Source organism: Bufo gargarizans, chromosome 1 (assembly GCF_014858855.1).
Source record: "Bufo gargarizans isolate SCDJY-AF-19 chromosome 1, ASM1485885v1, whole genome shotgun sequence".
In the NCBI taxonomy this organism is placed as follows: Eukaryota; Metazoa; Chordata; class Amphibia; order Anura; family Bufonidae; genus Bufo; species Bufo gargarizans.
The window spans coordinates 37,329,481-37,344,023 of record NC_058080.1 but is presented as its reverse complement, the minus strand read 5'-3'; the positions used below and the strand labels follow the sequence as shown (position 1 = coordinate 37,344,023).

Below are 14,543 nucleotides of genomic sequence, written 5' to 3'. Positions count from 1 at the left end.
CCAGCAATTGTAATACTCCAGCACAATTTGTTTGTTCTGTTTGCTATCGCCCAATGTTGAGGCCCCAAATAAAAATTAAAGAAAAAAAAAAATACAAAAACAGAGTTGGCTTCCTCCTCCTCCGCCTCTTCCTTCTACACCATAACGTCCACCCCCTCCTCAACCTCCTACTCCACTTGGACCTCCACCTCCTGGTTTAAGATTATTATTTTTTCTATGCTATGTTATTTTAAGTAATTTCCTTATCCACATTTGTTTGCAGGGCAATTGTCCTACTCTTACCCCCATGTTGGTTCCTTTTGCACCCGTATAGCCCTTACTATGACTATTTTACAGCACCAAAGTTCGGGTCCCCATTGACTTCTATGGGGTTTGTGTTCAGGATCAGGTTTGGTCGAACCCGAACATGAATGGGTTTGTATTGCCTATGATATATGGAAGACATCTAGCATTTTATACTATATTTCATAACCTGTGACTTATTGTGTACTTCTAGACCTAAAATTCCACTTTTATTGTATGTTTAGTAATTGCTATATACTTTAAAAAAAAATATCTTCTATCTTTACTACAGTACATCAATATATTTAACCCCACATAAGGCAAGTCCTTGAGAGTCATTTAGTCTATTAATTTCAGGCTATACTACACTAGTATACTACATATACTATACTACACTACTATACTACATCCGGCGAGTACAGGATTGATATGTGCACTTGGTGTACCGGCCAATATCGGTTACAGTGAGTAGCCCATATCTGTATATGATGAAAACATTAGATTGGACTTTATTGTCATTGTGAAAGTACAATACGGTACACATCCAACAAAACACAGGCGATATCCAACCAGATTATAAAAGGAAACATTACAGTACAGAAATTAAAATAACACATCCATATTGAACAATAGGACACCTTCAGGGGATAAACCCTTCTACAATCTGTTTGTACCGATGACATCTATAGCGCCTACCTCATGGCAACAATTCGAACAGGCTGTGATTTGGATGACGGCTGCCCTCTAAAAACCTAACCAAACCCTTTATAGTCAGCCATTCGTTTCTGTCATGTGACTGATCCTCCACTGCCATTATTTTCACCGTTCTCTCCTATAACATAGGAGAACAACAGAAATAAACAATGCAGATGTATTCACAAAATGTATGGCTAAACCTGGAAACGGAGTCTGAAGGATTCCTTGGTACCTGTGTTTATTCTTTTCAGTTCTCTCAGTTGGCAAAAGTTGATGGCTGTTGACATCTGAATGTCAACCGCCATAGGCAGAATATTTAGTCAGATATGTTAAGGCCACGGTTGGTGGAGTTCAGGCAATATGGAAGACAGGTAGAAGATCAGAGCAGAAAGAGGACAGGTAACTAGCCATATGAGAGGACTAGCCATAAGAGAGAAATTCCCTCTAGCAAAGAACTAGAACACTAATGCTCAGGTTGACAGTAAACGGGAAGTGTCCCTAAAATAGCCTTCAGAAAGAGGGCACAGGCTGAGGCAGGACAGAATTGGGATTCCGATAGGCTGGCATATGCGGAGGAGTGAAGGAGTTGGGAAACCAGCCTGAGCAGAGAGGTCATTGAGGAGAGTAATGAAAGGTGAGAGCAGCATGCCAGCCAGTATGGCAGACTGTGACAGATGCCAACAGAGCTTCAACAACAAAAACATGTTCCATATCGTCCCTCAGCAGCACACTAAAGGGGTAAACTTCCTTTTCCCTACTAGGACAGACAAAACAATTAATTATTTTAACACCTTAAAGGGATTCTGTCACCTGGATTTTAGTGACTGAGCTTTTATCATCATCACATCCGTCTGCTTGTTTTGTATTAAAATATGTTAGTATTACTACCCTAAGTGTTGTCCTGAGTAAGGAGCCCAAGGGGCTGCCCCTCCGGCCGTTGGAGCCCAGACGCGCCCCTTCTCCTGGAGCCCAGCTCCGCCACACTGCTAATTTATTCATTGCCGGCTGGCGCATGTGCAGTGCGTCCTGTGAGGCCAATTCCAGGCGATGATATGTGTATCCACGGCGCAAGCGCAAGATTATGGCTCAAACAACGCATTACGTCCGGCGATGAGGAGTGAATAAATTAGCAGTGGGGCGGTGCTGGGCTCCAGGAGAAGGGGCGCGTCTGGGCTCCAACGGCCGGAGAGGCAGCCCCTTGGGCTCCTTACTCAGGTAATTACCATATTAATAAAAGCGATTTTCTAGACAAAGGACAACACTTAGGGTAGTAATACTGGTATATTTTAATACAAAACAAGCAGACGGATGTGATGATGATAAAATCCAGGTGACAGAATCCCTTTAAGGACCATTTTTCACCTTAAGGACCAGGCCGTTTTTTGGAAACTTGATGTGGTGATAACTTCAAAATGCTTTTATTTATCCAAACTATTCTTTGGATTGTTTTCTCGCGATACATTGTACTTCTTGATAGTGAAAAAATGTTGTCGATATAATTCACCTTTATTTATTAAAAAATCCAAAATGTACAGAAAATTTGGAAAAATTTGCAATTTTCAACATTTTAATTTCTCTGCTTTAAAGGCAGATAGTGATACATGATAAAAGAGTTATTACCTTACATTCCCCGTATGTCAACTTTCATGTTTGCATCATTTTGTAAATGTAATTTTATTTTTTAGGATCTTATTAGGCTTAGAATTTTAGAAGCAAATTTTAAAATTTTTAAGAGAATTTCCAAAACCCAATTTTTAAGGACCAGTTTAGGGCTTACATATTGGAAACCACCCATAAATTAGCCCATTGTAGAAACTACACCCCTCAAGTTATTCAAAACTGATTTTACAAACTTTGTTAACCCTTTAGGTGTTCCACAAGAATTAAAGGAAAAAGGAGTTGACATTTTTAAATTTCCCTTTTTTGGAAGATTCTTTATTTTAATTAATTTTTTCCTATAATGCATCAAGGGTTAACAGCCAAATAAAACTCAATATTTATTACCCTGGTTCTGCAGTTTACAGAAACATCGCTGTACAGGCACACGGTAGGGGGCAGAAGGAAAGGCGCGGCTTATGTATTTTGGAGGACAGATTTCACTGGGATCATTTTAAGTTGCCATATGACATTTAAAGACCCCTAGAGTAGAAACTCCAAAAAAGTGACCCAATTTTGGAAATTATAGAATAAGACACTTGTATTGGTACTATTTTGTGGTATATATGACTTTTGATTGCTCTATATTATGCTTTTTGTGAGGCAAGGTAACAAAAAAATGGCTGTTCTGGCACAGTTTTTATTTTTAGTTTTTTATGGTGTTCACCTGACAGGTTAGATCATGTGCTATTTTTATAGAGCAGGTTGTTATGGAGGCGACAATATCAAATATGTCTACTTTTATTTTTCTTGTGTTTTAGTTTTACATAATAAAGCATTTTTTTTTAAAACTTGTTTTTGTGTCTCCATTTTCTGAAAGCCGCATTATTTATAATTTGTAGGGTGATTATCTTATGTAGGGTCTCATTTTTTGCAGGATGAGATGATGGTTTGATTGGTATAATTTTGGGATTACATACTACTTTTTGATCGCTTGGTATTACACATTTTGTGAAGAAAGGTGGCTTTTTTAGCACAGTTTTTATTTGTACTTTTTTACGGTGTTGACCGGACGGGGTGGATCATGGGATATTTTTATAGAGCAGGTTATTACGGACGATATAGGTGAGACCTAATATGTCTTTTTTTTTTTTTTTTTTTTTTTTTTTTTTACAATTTGATATATCTCTTTATAGGGAAGGGGCTTTTTTTATTGAAACTTTAATTTTTTTATTGTTAAAAACACTTTTATTTGACTTTTATAATTTGTTTATTTTTGTCCCACTATGGGACTTCAAGATTTCAGGGTCTGATCCCTGCATCTGTATTGTGCTGTATTGACCTGTCAGTGACTTACACTGTGAAACGCTGATAGTTGCCTAGGAGACCCAGCCCTGGGGCTGGATCTCCTGGCCTTTCGTTGCTGGCAGTCCCGATGCCTGTGCAAGGCATCGGAGCTGCCATAGCAACCATCAGGTCCCTGTCACCGCAGCACGGGGACCTGGTGGGGATGTACAAGCTGCCACAAACCCTCTTTATGCCACAGTCAGCGTGACTGCCGCATACAGGGGGATAATCCGCCGGAATCAGTGTTTTCACCGATGCTGGCAGTTAAAGCAGGGGCACGGCTGTCAGTATCAGCCGGGTCCCTGCTGCTGATCGCGGCAGCGCATGTGGGGCAGCCAGTTAACCCTAGGACCAGAATGCTCGTCCTAAGGCGTTAACTACTGGCCAGTAGGGTGAGCATTCTCGTCCAGACCACCCACTGGCAGAACACAATAATAATACTGCTGAGACAATAATAAGATGTGTGTTTTTTTTCTTCTGTCTCTCTAGGTATGAAGATGTGTGTTTTTTAAATGATGGCATACCAGGGGTTTTTGTGGCTCAGCCTGCCCCAATTATACTGCTATGTGGCTAGGCTAGATAAGGCAGTAGTGTTCCTTGCCTGTTACTTTGGGGGTTCTTGTTTCGGTCAGTTGTTTCTGAATGTAGTAGCTGCTGTGTGGCTTATACCCTCAGCCAGTTGCTGCCGCTGCTCTCCTAGAGTGGTCCAGACCAGTGCCTCCCACCGCAGGGACTTGCTGCCTAATGTACTTCCTCTCTGCTGCGATTCTGGCTCTGATGGCGTGCGCCATCTTTGATCTCTCTTTTCCGGGTAAGGGGCACTGTGCATGTGCTTCTGCCTCAAGTGAGCTGTACGTTACTTCTGGTGGGGGACATTTGAATTTGGTGTTCTTCTTGATGTTCTGTCATGGCGCTCAGCCAGGCTGGTGTAAAGATGAGCCTGGTATACCATAGCTTGAGGGCTAAGCTTAGCCTGAGTGTCCTTAGGCATTTGCAGGGATTCTTGTTGGACAGTATTGCTTATTGTGCCTTATGCTTTTTACATGTCTTCACCAGGGAATCAGCCAAAAGGAAAGAAAGACACAGGCTAACAGGGTCATTTATCAAACTGGTGTAAAGTAAAACTGGCTTAGTTGCCCTTTGTAACCAATTCACATTCTGAAGATGCAGGGTTTGGATTTTGAGCACAGCAGTTCCTTGGCTGGTTTCAGAATTAACTTACTGAAGTGTTTCAGGAAACTAAGGCCACACAGCGTACAGGTCTCCTTCAGGTCTAAACCACATGAATATATCACCTCCCATGATAGAAGATGTGAAGTGGTGGCTCAGGGAGGACATGATTCACAGTGGAAGGAACCTTGACTATCCCCCTCATCTCCTCCTAACTACAGATGCCTCCACACAGGGTCAGGGAGCACATCTCAGGTCAAAATGGGTCCAACATTGCTGGTAGTTAGAAGAGTTCTGTTCTTCCTCCAATTTCAGGGAGCTAGGAGCCATTCAATTACAGGTAGCTCTCCAACAGCCTTGTGGTGGTACTCTACACAAACAAGCAAAGGGGAAGCAGATCTCCACAGCTTGCCGAAGAATGTCAAAGTATAATTTCCTGGTCAGAAATATGGATACAGGACATCAGAGCTTTTCGTATAAACGGTTCATCCAACCAGAAAGCAGACTGGCTCAGCAGGAATTTTCTTCGCCCATCAGAGTGGAGCCTATATCATGATCTATTCTTTTTTTATTTTTTTTTATTGATTATCTTTATTAATTAATATATTGAAACATTACAAATAGAAGAAAAAAAAACAATTTCTCCCCAACCCCAATTCCCTAAAGAAACCCTCCCCTCCCCCCCCTGCCTGTGGTGCGTCAAAATAAGACCTTTATCATTGAGGAAATCAAACACAACTAATCAAGTTCTCCAACCACCCCATATCTTAATCCACTTCTCCTCAGCTTCCCTCTGTTTATACATAATTTTCTCATAATTTTTTACCTTAGCAATTAGATTTATCCATGTAATTATATCTGGAGTATATCGAGCAAACCAGGTTCGACTGACCAGCACTCTGGCCAACATCAGTATCCTACTCAGGAGGATCTTTTGATACTTATGATTATTTAATTTGGAGAGATCATTAAGCACGAATACTTGTGGTTCAAAAGGGATTCGTATTTTTAGTTTATACATGATACAATTATTTATAGTATTCCAGAAGTTTGTGAGTTCTGGACAAGTCCATATCATATGGAGAAAATCCGCTCCTACGATATCGCATTTAGGGCAGTTAGACGTGTCTCTTAATCCACATTTATTCATCCATAAAGGAGTAATATATAGTCTATGGCAAATATAAAATTGTATTAGAACGTGGTTGAAGTTCTGGGATAGTGAGACTAGGTTCCCAAAAATATTCTCCCACCCTTCTATTTGTAAATTCGGACAATCCACCTCCCACGCTTTTTGTCCTGGTGACTGTGTATCACTAAACCGTGCCTTAAGTAATGACTTATATATATTTGAAATTTTTATTCTAGACAGTGTACCCCATACCCAATCATTCAAAAAAGATGAATTATCTATATCCAACACCAGTTTATCATCCAAACTGGATAGTACTGAGCGCAATTGAAGATACCTAAACCAGGAAAGGTTTGTTATACTGTGTGTCATCTCTATAAATGGTTTAATTTCTCTATTTTTAACTACCTGTGAAATATACAGAATTTTATTCTTGTGCCAAAATGTGTCAGCTGCAATTTCATCTAGCCTTTGTAAGTACACATTATGCCAAAGAGGTGTAAATGTAAGTGAACCCTTGACCTTCAACCATGTCCTAGTTGTAGCCCACACTTTCAGGAGTAGTTTTATAGTCTCTCTGTAGCCTCGCTCATAGCTCTTCAATAGGCCGGATTCCAACAAGGTAAAAATATTATTGTGAGCATGGCTAGTTACCAACTTCCCCAGCAATGCACTATTCTCTGATTCATAGCACATCAATAACTGGGCTGCAATAAAGTACCCTTTAAAGTAAGGGAGATTTAAACCCCCATACTCCACAGATTTATACAAATATTCCAGCTTTATTCGAACTCGCTTTCTTCCCCATATTAAATCATTAATTATTCTTTCCATGAGTTTAAAATATTTGTCTTGTATCCAAATAGGTGCATTCCTGAGGACATAAAGAAATTGTGGTAGTATCACCATTTTAACTAGTGAAACTCGGTCAGCTCTGGATAGGGGAAGTCTCAGCCAGATCCCTATTTTAGCTCTAGTCTTTACCATTATGGGGATCAAATTGAGTTGTACAAAATTTTCAACCCGAGGCGATATAGTCAAACCCAAATATTGAAAAGTATCAACAATGTCTAACTGTGTCACAAGAACCTCTTTCTGTGGCAGGGGGTCTATTGGCATCAAGCTGGTCTTGGCCCAGTTTATAAGAAGACCAGACACCTCACCAAATGCTTTAACCATTTGAATAATCCTAGGAAGAGTGATTTCCGTATGGTCTATAAAAAACAGAACATCATCCGCATATAAGGAGATACGGTCTTGTGATCCTAGCGTACCAAATCCTTTGACCTGATCGTCCTGCCTGATGGCCATCGCAAGGGGTTCGATATAAATATCGAATAATAAGGGAGATAATGGACAGCCCTGCCGCGTGCCTCTTTTTAAATCAATACTACTACTCAGATTTCCATTAAGACTCAATTTTGCCCTTGGAGATCTATACAATAACTTAAGAGTACGTATAAACTTTTCCCCAAAGCCCATCCTTGCCAGAACCTTCCAGAGGAAGCGCCACTCCACCCTGTCAAAGGCCTTGGAGGCATCCAATGACAGGATGGAGCGGGCGGTCCCCCCAGGGGCCTGGATATTAGAAAAGAGCCGATGTAAATTATGATGTGTACCCTTATTTTGAATAAAGCCACTCTGATCCGGATGGACAATAGAGGAAATGACCCTAGAAAGCCTTGTAGTCAGGACCCTCGCAAGAAGCTTTACATCTGCATTAAGCAGTGAGATTGGTCTGTAAGATTCTAAATCTAAAGGGTCCTTGCCTTTTTTTGGAATTAATATTATTACAGCCTCCATCATTGAGTCTGGCAGCTTCCCATCCTCCATTGATTCAGAAAAGACCTCCAACAGTCTCGGGAGAATACAATCCCTATATTTACTGTAGAATTCATATGGGAGCCCATCTGAACCAGGAGTGGAGTTAGCTGAGCATAATTTAATAGCTCCCTCAAGTTCCTGAATTGAGACCTCTAGTTCAAGTGCTTTCTTTTGTGTCTCAGTAATAGTTGGAAAGATGATCCTGTCAAGATAAAAATCTATCTTATCATCTGTGATATTAGATTCGGCTTTATACAAATCAAGGAAATAGTCAACAAAGGCCTTCTCCACCGGGCCCTGTCTAGTGACCATCCTACCATCAATCAATCGAACCTTATCTATATATTTTTTAGATTGTTGACTTGAAATTACTCTGGACAGGAATTTACCGGGTCGCCCTGACTCGGTAAAGTATTTTTGCCCTTTAAAGAAAAGGCTCTGTTGGGCCTTGTCCAGTAAAAAATTAGAATATATTTGTGTGGCTCTTTGCATATTTTCCCTATTCTCCTCCGTCTTATTCATATAAAAGGATTCTGTCGCCAGTGCTACACGTTCTTCTAGATTTTTCTGTTTTTTCCCATACTCCTTTCTAAGGTTTTCGATGTTACTAACCATCAATCCCCTCATATACGCCTTAAACGTATCCCATACCACTTGAATTTTTGCTGAGCCATAGTTATTATCCCAGAATCGGCCAATTTCATTTTGGATTATTTCATGTGTCTTTATAACTGATAGCCAATGAGGATTTAGTCTAAAAGGAGGTTTTGATGTATATCCTTCCTGATATAGGCAGAGTTCAAGTAGTAACGGAGAGTGATCCGATATTGACCTCGTTTCATATTTCATTCGCTTTAGCAATTTCACATGTTTACTACTTATCAATGCAAGATCTATTCTGGACATTGATTTACCTGCTTTACTAAAGCATGAAAAAGCCCTCTTCCCCTGTCCTAAATATTCCCAAGCATCTTCGAAACCAGCCTCCAGGCAGAACCGTGCCAGGGGAGACCCCTGGACCGGACTGTCACTCCTGACACTCGTAGAGACCCTATCACGTACAGGATCAATGACACAGTTAAAGTCGCCAATAATCAGTGTTGGACACTCTGGCCATTTATCCATAAATAATACCAAAGAATTAAGGACCGAAAAGGAAAATGGCGGTGGAATATAGACAAAGGCCAAAATACATATCTTCCCCCTTAACCTGCAATATAAAAAAATAAATCTCCCCTGTTGGTCGACAGAGGATGCCTCGCAGACAAAATCAATAAGTCTATGTATCAAGACAGTAACACCTCTCGAGTAATTAGAGAAGGTAGAATGATAAGTGTGCGCAGCCCATCCCCTGTCGACCACCCTAGAGGTCTCCTCAGTGAGGTGGGTCTCTAGCAAACATACTATTGCTGGTAAGTGGACCTGGGTCAAGTCAAAAACCGCTTGTCTCTTTCCTCTATCCCCCAAACCACGTATATTCCAGGCAATAATTCTAGTCAACATTATCAAGAGCGGTTAAGTCGGAAAAAAGGAGATGGAAAGGAAGAGATACAACAAAGGAAGAACGAAGAAACACACCTATTTTGACGCACCACAGCCCAAGCCCAACCCCCCCCCCCCACGTGCAGGTAATCTACCACGTATTGTAGTAGATTTCTTTCCTATGACCATCCCTCCCGCACTCCCCCCACTCGGCCACCCCCATTAGGAAGCAAAGAGAAATAAATTTAGGGGGATAAGCCCCTTATAACAATTATTATTCCCGCCAGATCATAGAACAGTTAAGTCATAGATTATTTCGATCAAGCCAGTCCGCGGCTTCTTCCGAAGTGTCAAAAAAAAGAGTTTTGTCATTGAAAATAATCCGCAATTTTGCTGGGAATATAAGAGAATATTTAATGTCCCTTTCTCTTAGCCTCTTTTTGACAATCAAAAATGTGCGTCTCTTTTCTTGTATGTCTTTTGAAAGATCTGGAAAAAAGGCCAATCTGTTACCATTATATACAACCGGTGAGCATTCCCTCGCCCTTCTCAAAAGGATGTCTTTATCCCCTGTAGTCAATAACTTAACAAGAAATGTCCGAGGTTGTCTCCCTGGAATTGGTTTACCCCCTGGGACCCGATGAGCTCTTTCAATCATAAAAAAAGAGGAAAACGAATCTTTCCCAAAATTCTCAAAGATTAACTTCTGTATGTATTGGGTTGGGTTCTTCTCTTCCGCACCCTCTGGAATCCCTATTATTCTCACGTTGTATCTTCGTGACCTATCCTCAAGGTCCGCCACCTTTTTCTTCAAAAGGTTATACTCTAATTTAAATGTGGAGACTTCAGTATTTATTTTTTTGGATTCATTTTGTATCAGGGCAACGGAGTTCTCAAGGTTGTTAACTCTGTCTCGCATTTTTGACAAATCGTCTTTTATTAGTCCCACATCAACTTGGATAAACCCAAGTTGGGTTGTGACAGCCTGTATTAAATCCCCATTTTGTTTGACCGCTAGCAATATTTCTTCTAACGGAGAGGAGTTGTCGTTAGGGATATCCTCCCCCATTATGCCATCTTCCTCTTCTGAGTATCTAGAGGCTTTTTGTGGTTCTAACTCAGTCATCTCCGGATCGTCATTTTTTTTTGTGACAGGTTCCTTTTGTGCGCCCCTCGTATTAACCCTCGGAGACCTCAGAAACTGGTCTATTTTTATTGTTTCAGCAGTTTTGGACCCAGATTTCTGACTTGAGAGGTCAGCCGAGCGCCTACTGGCTTTGGGAGCCATACCTTGTTCCTGCTCTCTATATTATTATTTTTTTTTTCTTTGTTCCGCCTCTTTCTTTCCTTTTGTATATGTGTCACTTCTTATTCCTTTTTGGTTATTTATTATTATTATTTTTTTTCTTTTTTTTTTTCTCTTTTTTTTTTTTCCCTCTCTCTTCTTATTTGTTCTCCTTTTCTTTTCTTTTGTTCCTTTTATATTTCTATGTGTTTTATGTTTTATATTTATATTCACCTCCTTATTCTCTCTTGGAAATAAACCATATAAAAAGTAGATTACGTATACTCTAGTGCACTTTCATTCTTTTTAATTGGGTTCTTTAGTAGTTAGTATAGGAGGAAAAAGGTCATAGGGGAGCCAGAGGAAACAAGCAGGAACATGGATGCAGGAACAAACAGGAACAATCTCACCAGCTTTTTCCGCTCCTTGACCACCGAGTGTCCACGAAGATCCCACCTGGATGTCCAAAAGAAGACCCCTCGATCCCAGAAATCTCTGAAGGGGGGGCAGAGCAAAAGGGAGTAGTGGCCGCCAGATAAGACGCTAATGTCCAGGACAGGCGGAGCAGCCGACCTCGCTCCTACAGCCACCACAATCAACCCCTGCCACCGGAATCAAGGCCTGGCACACAGAGCGGAGGAGAAGAGCGCTATCACCGGCAAGAACCGGAGAGTCTGAAAGCGCACCCGCAGTCGAGGAATCCAGGATCCCAGATGCAAGAGGAGCCAGCCAGTCGACTGCGCTCCAGATAATCCCCACGAGCTGAGTCCCAGAGGCGAGGCGGGAAAGGCAGGCGGACCAGAAGAGCCGGAGACACAAACAGCGCCGGGCAACAAGCGGAGTCAAGGGCTAGGGGAACAGCATACACCCCAGGTCCATGGAGGCAGGAACGGCCGCGGAGACGCCAAGAGCAGCAGGATAGCGAGGTAGCCAAGCCACGGGGAGAGAGGAGAGCGTGACGTACTACGTCTACATCATCACGTCATCGCTTCAGCCAGTATCATGATCTATTCTTGCAAATAGCCAATCGACTAGGGTTGCTGGAATTAGATGTGATGGCAACAAGAAAAACTGAAGGATCATCCATATTATCTGGACGGCCTATCCCTGTAGTGGAACCGAACCAAGGTTTATGTTTTCCCTCCTCTTCCTTTGATAATGAAGGTACTTTTCAAGGTGATAAAAGATTAGGCTTCAATTATTGATTCTACCTTTTTGGCCCCATCAAGCATGGTTACCTCTGGCCCTGAGTCTATATAGAAGGGGAGATTCCTCTCTATTTAAATATGTTGGAGCAGAAAGGCTTCTACCACCTGAACCTCGGGATTTTCCACCTAGCTGCTTGCAAATTGACAGGAGCTCTCTGAGGGATATGGACCTGACATACAAGGTTATTCAGAACATAGCGGCCTCTAGAAGACAATCCATTATTAAAGTCTATGATTGAGTATCCAGATCCTTCTCTTCAAGTTGTGTTAGGATGGGTTATACTTCTCTGGATGTTCCCAAATTGCTAAAATTTCTTTAATAAGGTTTTAAGAAAGGTCTCCGATTTAACACTCTTAAGATCCATATCTCAGCTCTCAATGCATTGTTTAATGAGAGGTTTTCTAATCAGCCTCTAGTAAGAAGATTCTTTAGGATGATTAAGAATCTCAGGACGCCAGTCAAGAGCATCATACCTTCTTGGGATCTGCCTACAGTCCTGGACGGCCTAGTTTTGACTCCCTTTGAACCACTTGAGATTGTGGATTTGAAATTCCTGTCTTGGAAAGCGTTGTTTCTCGTGCCCATCACCTCTGCCAAGCGGATAGGAGAAATCCAGGCCCTCTGCTTTAAGGAACCATATTTTAGATCCTGTCAAGACTGTATAATACTGAGACTGAAACCTGACTTTCTGCCCAAAGTTCCATCATCTGTTGCTTTAAATCAAGAAATTACCAGTATTTTTAGCTCAGCATCAGAATGAAGACCAGTCTAAACATTTGCAGGATGTAAAGAGAGCACTGCTTGTTTATTTTGAAAAAAATTAGGGACTTTAGGTTATTAGATAACCTACTGTATTTTTGCAAGGTCCAAACAAGGGCAAGATGCCTCGAAAAATTTAGATGGATCAAGTGTGTTATCTCAAAAGCCTGCTCTGCCAATGGTCATACCGCTCAGTTGAACATCAGGGCGCATTCCACCAGAACTACATCCAATTAAGGGCAGAGTTGGTCAACTTTCCTTTGATCAAATTTGCAGAGCTGCTACGTGGTCGTCTCCAGGCACATTCATCAAGCATTACAAGCTAGACATATCTGCTAGTATGAACTCAGCCTTTGGAAGAAGAGTGCTTGAACAATCGACTTTCTAATTCCTCCCCTTCTTTTTTTATATTGCTTGTCCTTTTAGTGTGCTGCTGTGGGATGATATGGAAAGTTCAAATTTACACACCAAAATTTCTTTCCATGAGTCCCGAAGCAACACAAATTTATCCCACCCATTAAATATTTTCTTGCTGCATACTTACACTTCTTTTTATTGTCTCAGCGGGAGTATTATAGTGTTCTGCCCCGGGCAGTTTTGATTAATTCAAATGATAAATTATTACATTTAACCCTTTAGTGTGCTGCTTCAGGACTCATGGAAAGAAGACATTTTGGTGAGTAAATTTGAACTTTTTCTTACATTATGTACAATCAGTACATGAATTATTGTTTTTCCAGGAAATTTCTTCTACTACTCACCTCTGGCCTCATGATAATATTGTAGCATTTGGGAAAAAATATACAGCTCAAAATGCCAAATTCTGAAGCCAATATAGAAAATATCTCTACACTGACCATGCTCTTCCCCTTACTGCTCACATACGCTGGGATGGCACAGATCCAGACGCTGCAGAAGACCAGCATACTGAAGGTGATATACTTGGCCTCATTAAATATATCGGGTAATGTCCTCACCATGAATGCTAGCATAAAACTCACAGCTGCCAGAACCCCCAGATAACCCAGCATGAAATAAAATGCCACAACAGAGCCTTCATTACACTGGATGATGATCTTTCCAGGATAAGAATCAATGTCCATCTCCTGAAATGGAGAGGAAATTGACAACCAAATAATTCCATTTAGAAACTGAATGAGGGAGCAGATCAGCACTACAGAATGGGGCAGTTTAACCCCCAGCCATTTCCTCCAGGAGCTTCCAGGTCTGGTGGCTTTAAAAGCGATGGAAACCATAATGGTCTTGGCCAAGATAGAAGACACTGCAACAGTGAAGGTGACCCCAATGGAGATTTGTCGTAGCATGCAGGTTATATCATCTGGGCGACCAATGAACAGGAACATGCACAATAAACTGAACTTGAGGGACAGAAGAAGAATGAAGCTGATGTTCTGATTATTGGCTTTTACTATGGGTGTGTCCAAGAATAAAAGGAAAATTGCTGATACAGAGCTGGTTATAATAAGAAAAAGTCCAGACATGGAGGAGAACACTGCAGCCAACATGTCCTGCTCGTATGACAGAAACTCTACCAATTTTGGAATACACTCGTCTTTTTCCTCATTTGGCCATTGATCTTCAGGACACTTTTGGCAATTTTTACTATCTGGAAATAACATAAAAAATACATCTGATTACAAGGTCTTATTTAAATATCACATATGTTGCTTCAATGTTCATTAGTTTTCATACTGTCTAATATGTGAGTTGTCTAGAATGGCATGAATTTGCCCATTACTT

General features: G+C 41.1%; 1 protein-coding gene across 1 annotated transcript in view; it reads right to left on the bottom strand.

The window, feature by feature from the left end:
- Window positions 1-14,543, bottom strand: part of LOC122924412 (vomeronasal type-2 receptor 26-like) — a 100,107-nt gene that overhangs the window by 19,804 nt on the left and 65,760 nt on the right. The window contains exon 6 of the mRNA XM_044275476.1: window positions 13,544-14,409. Coding sequence (XP_044131411.1) covers window positions 13,544-14,409 — 866 coding nt within the window. The remainder of the gene's footprint in view (window positions 1-13,543; window positions 14,410-14,543) is intronic.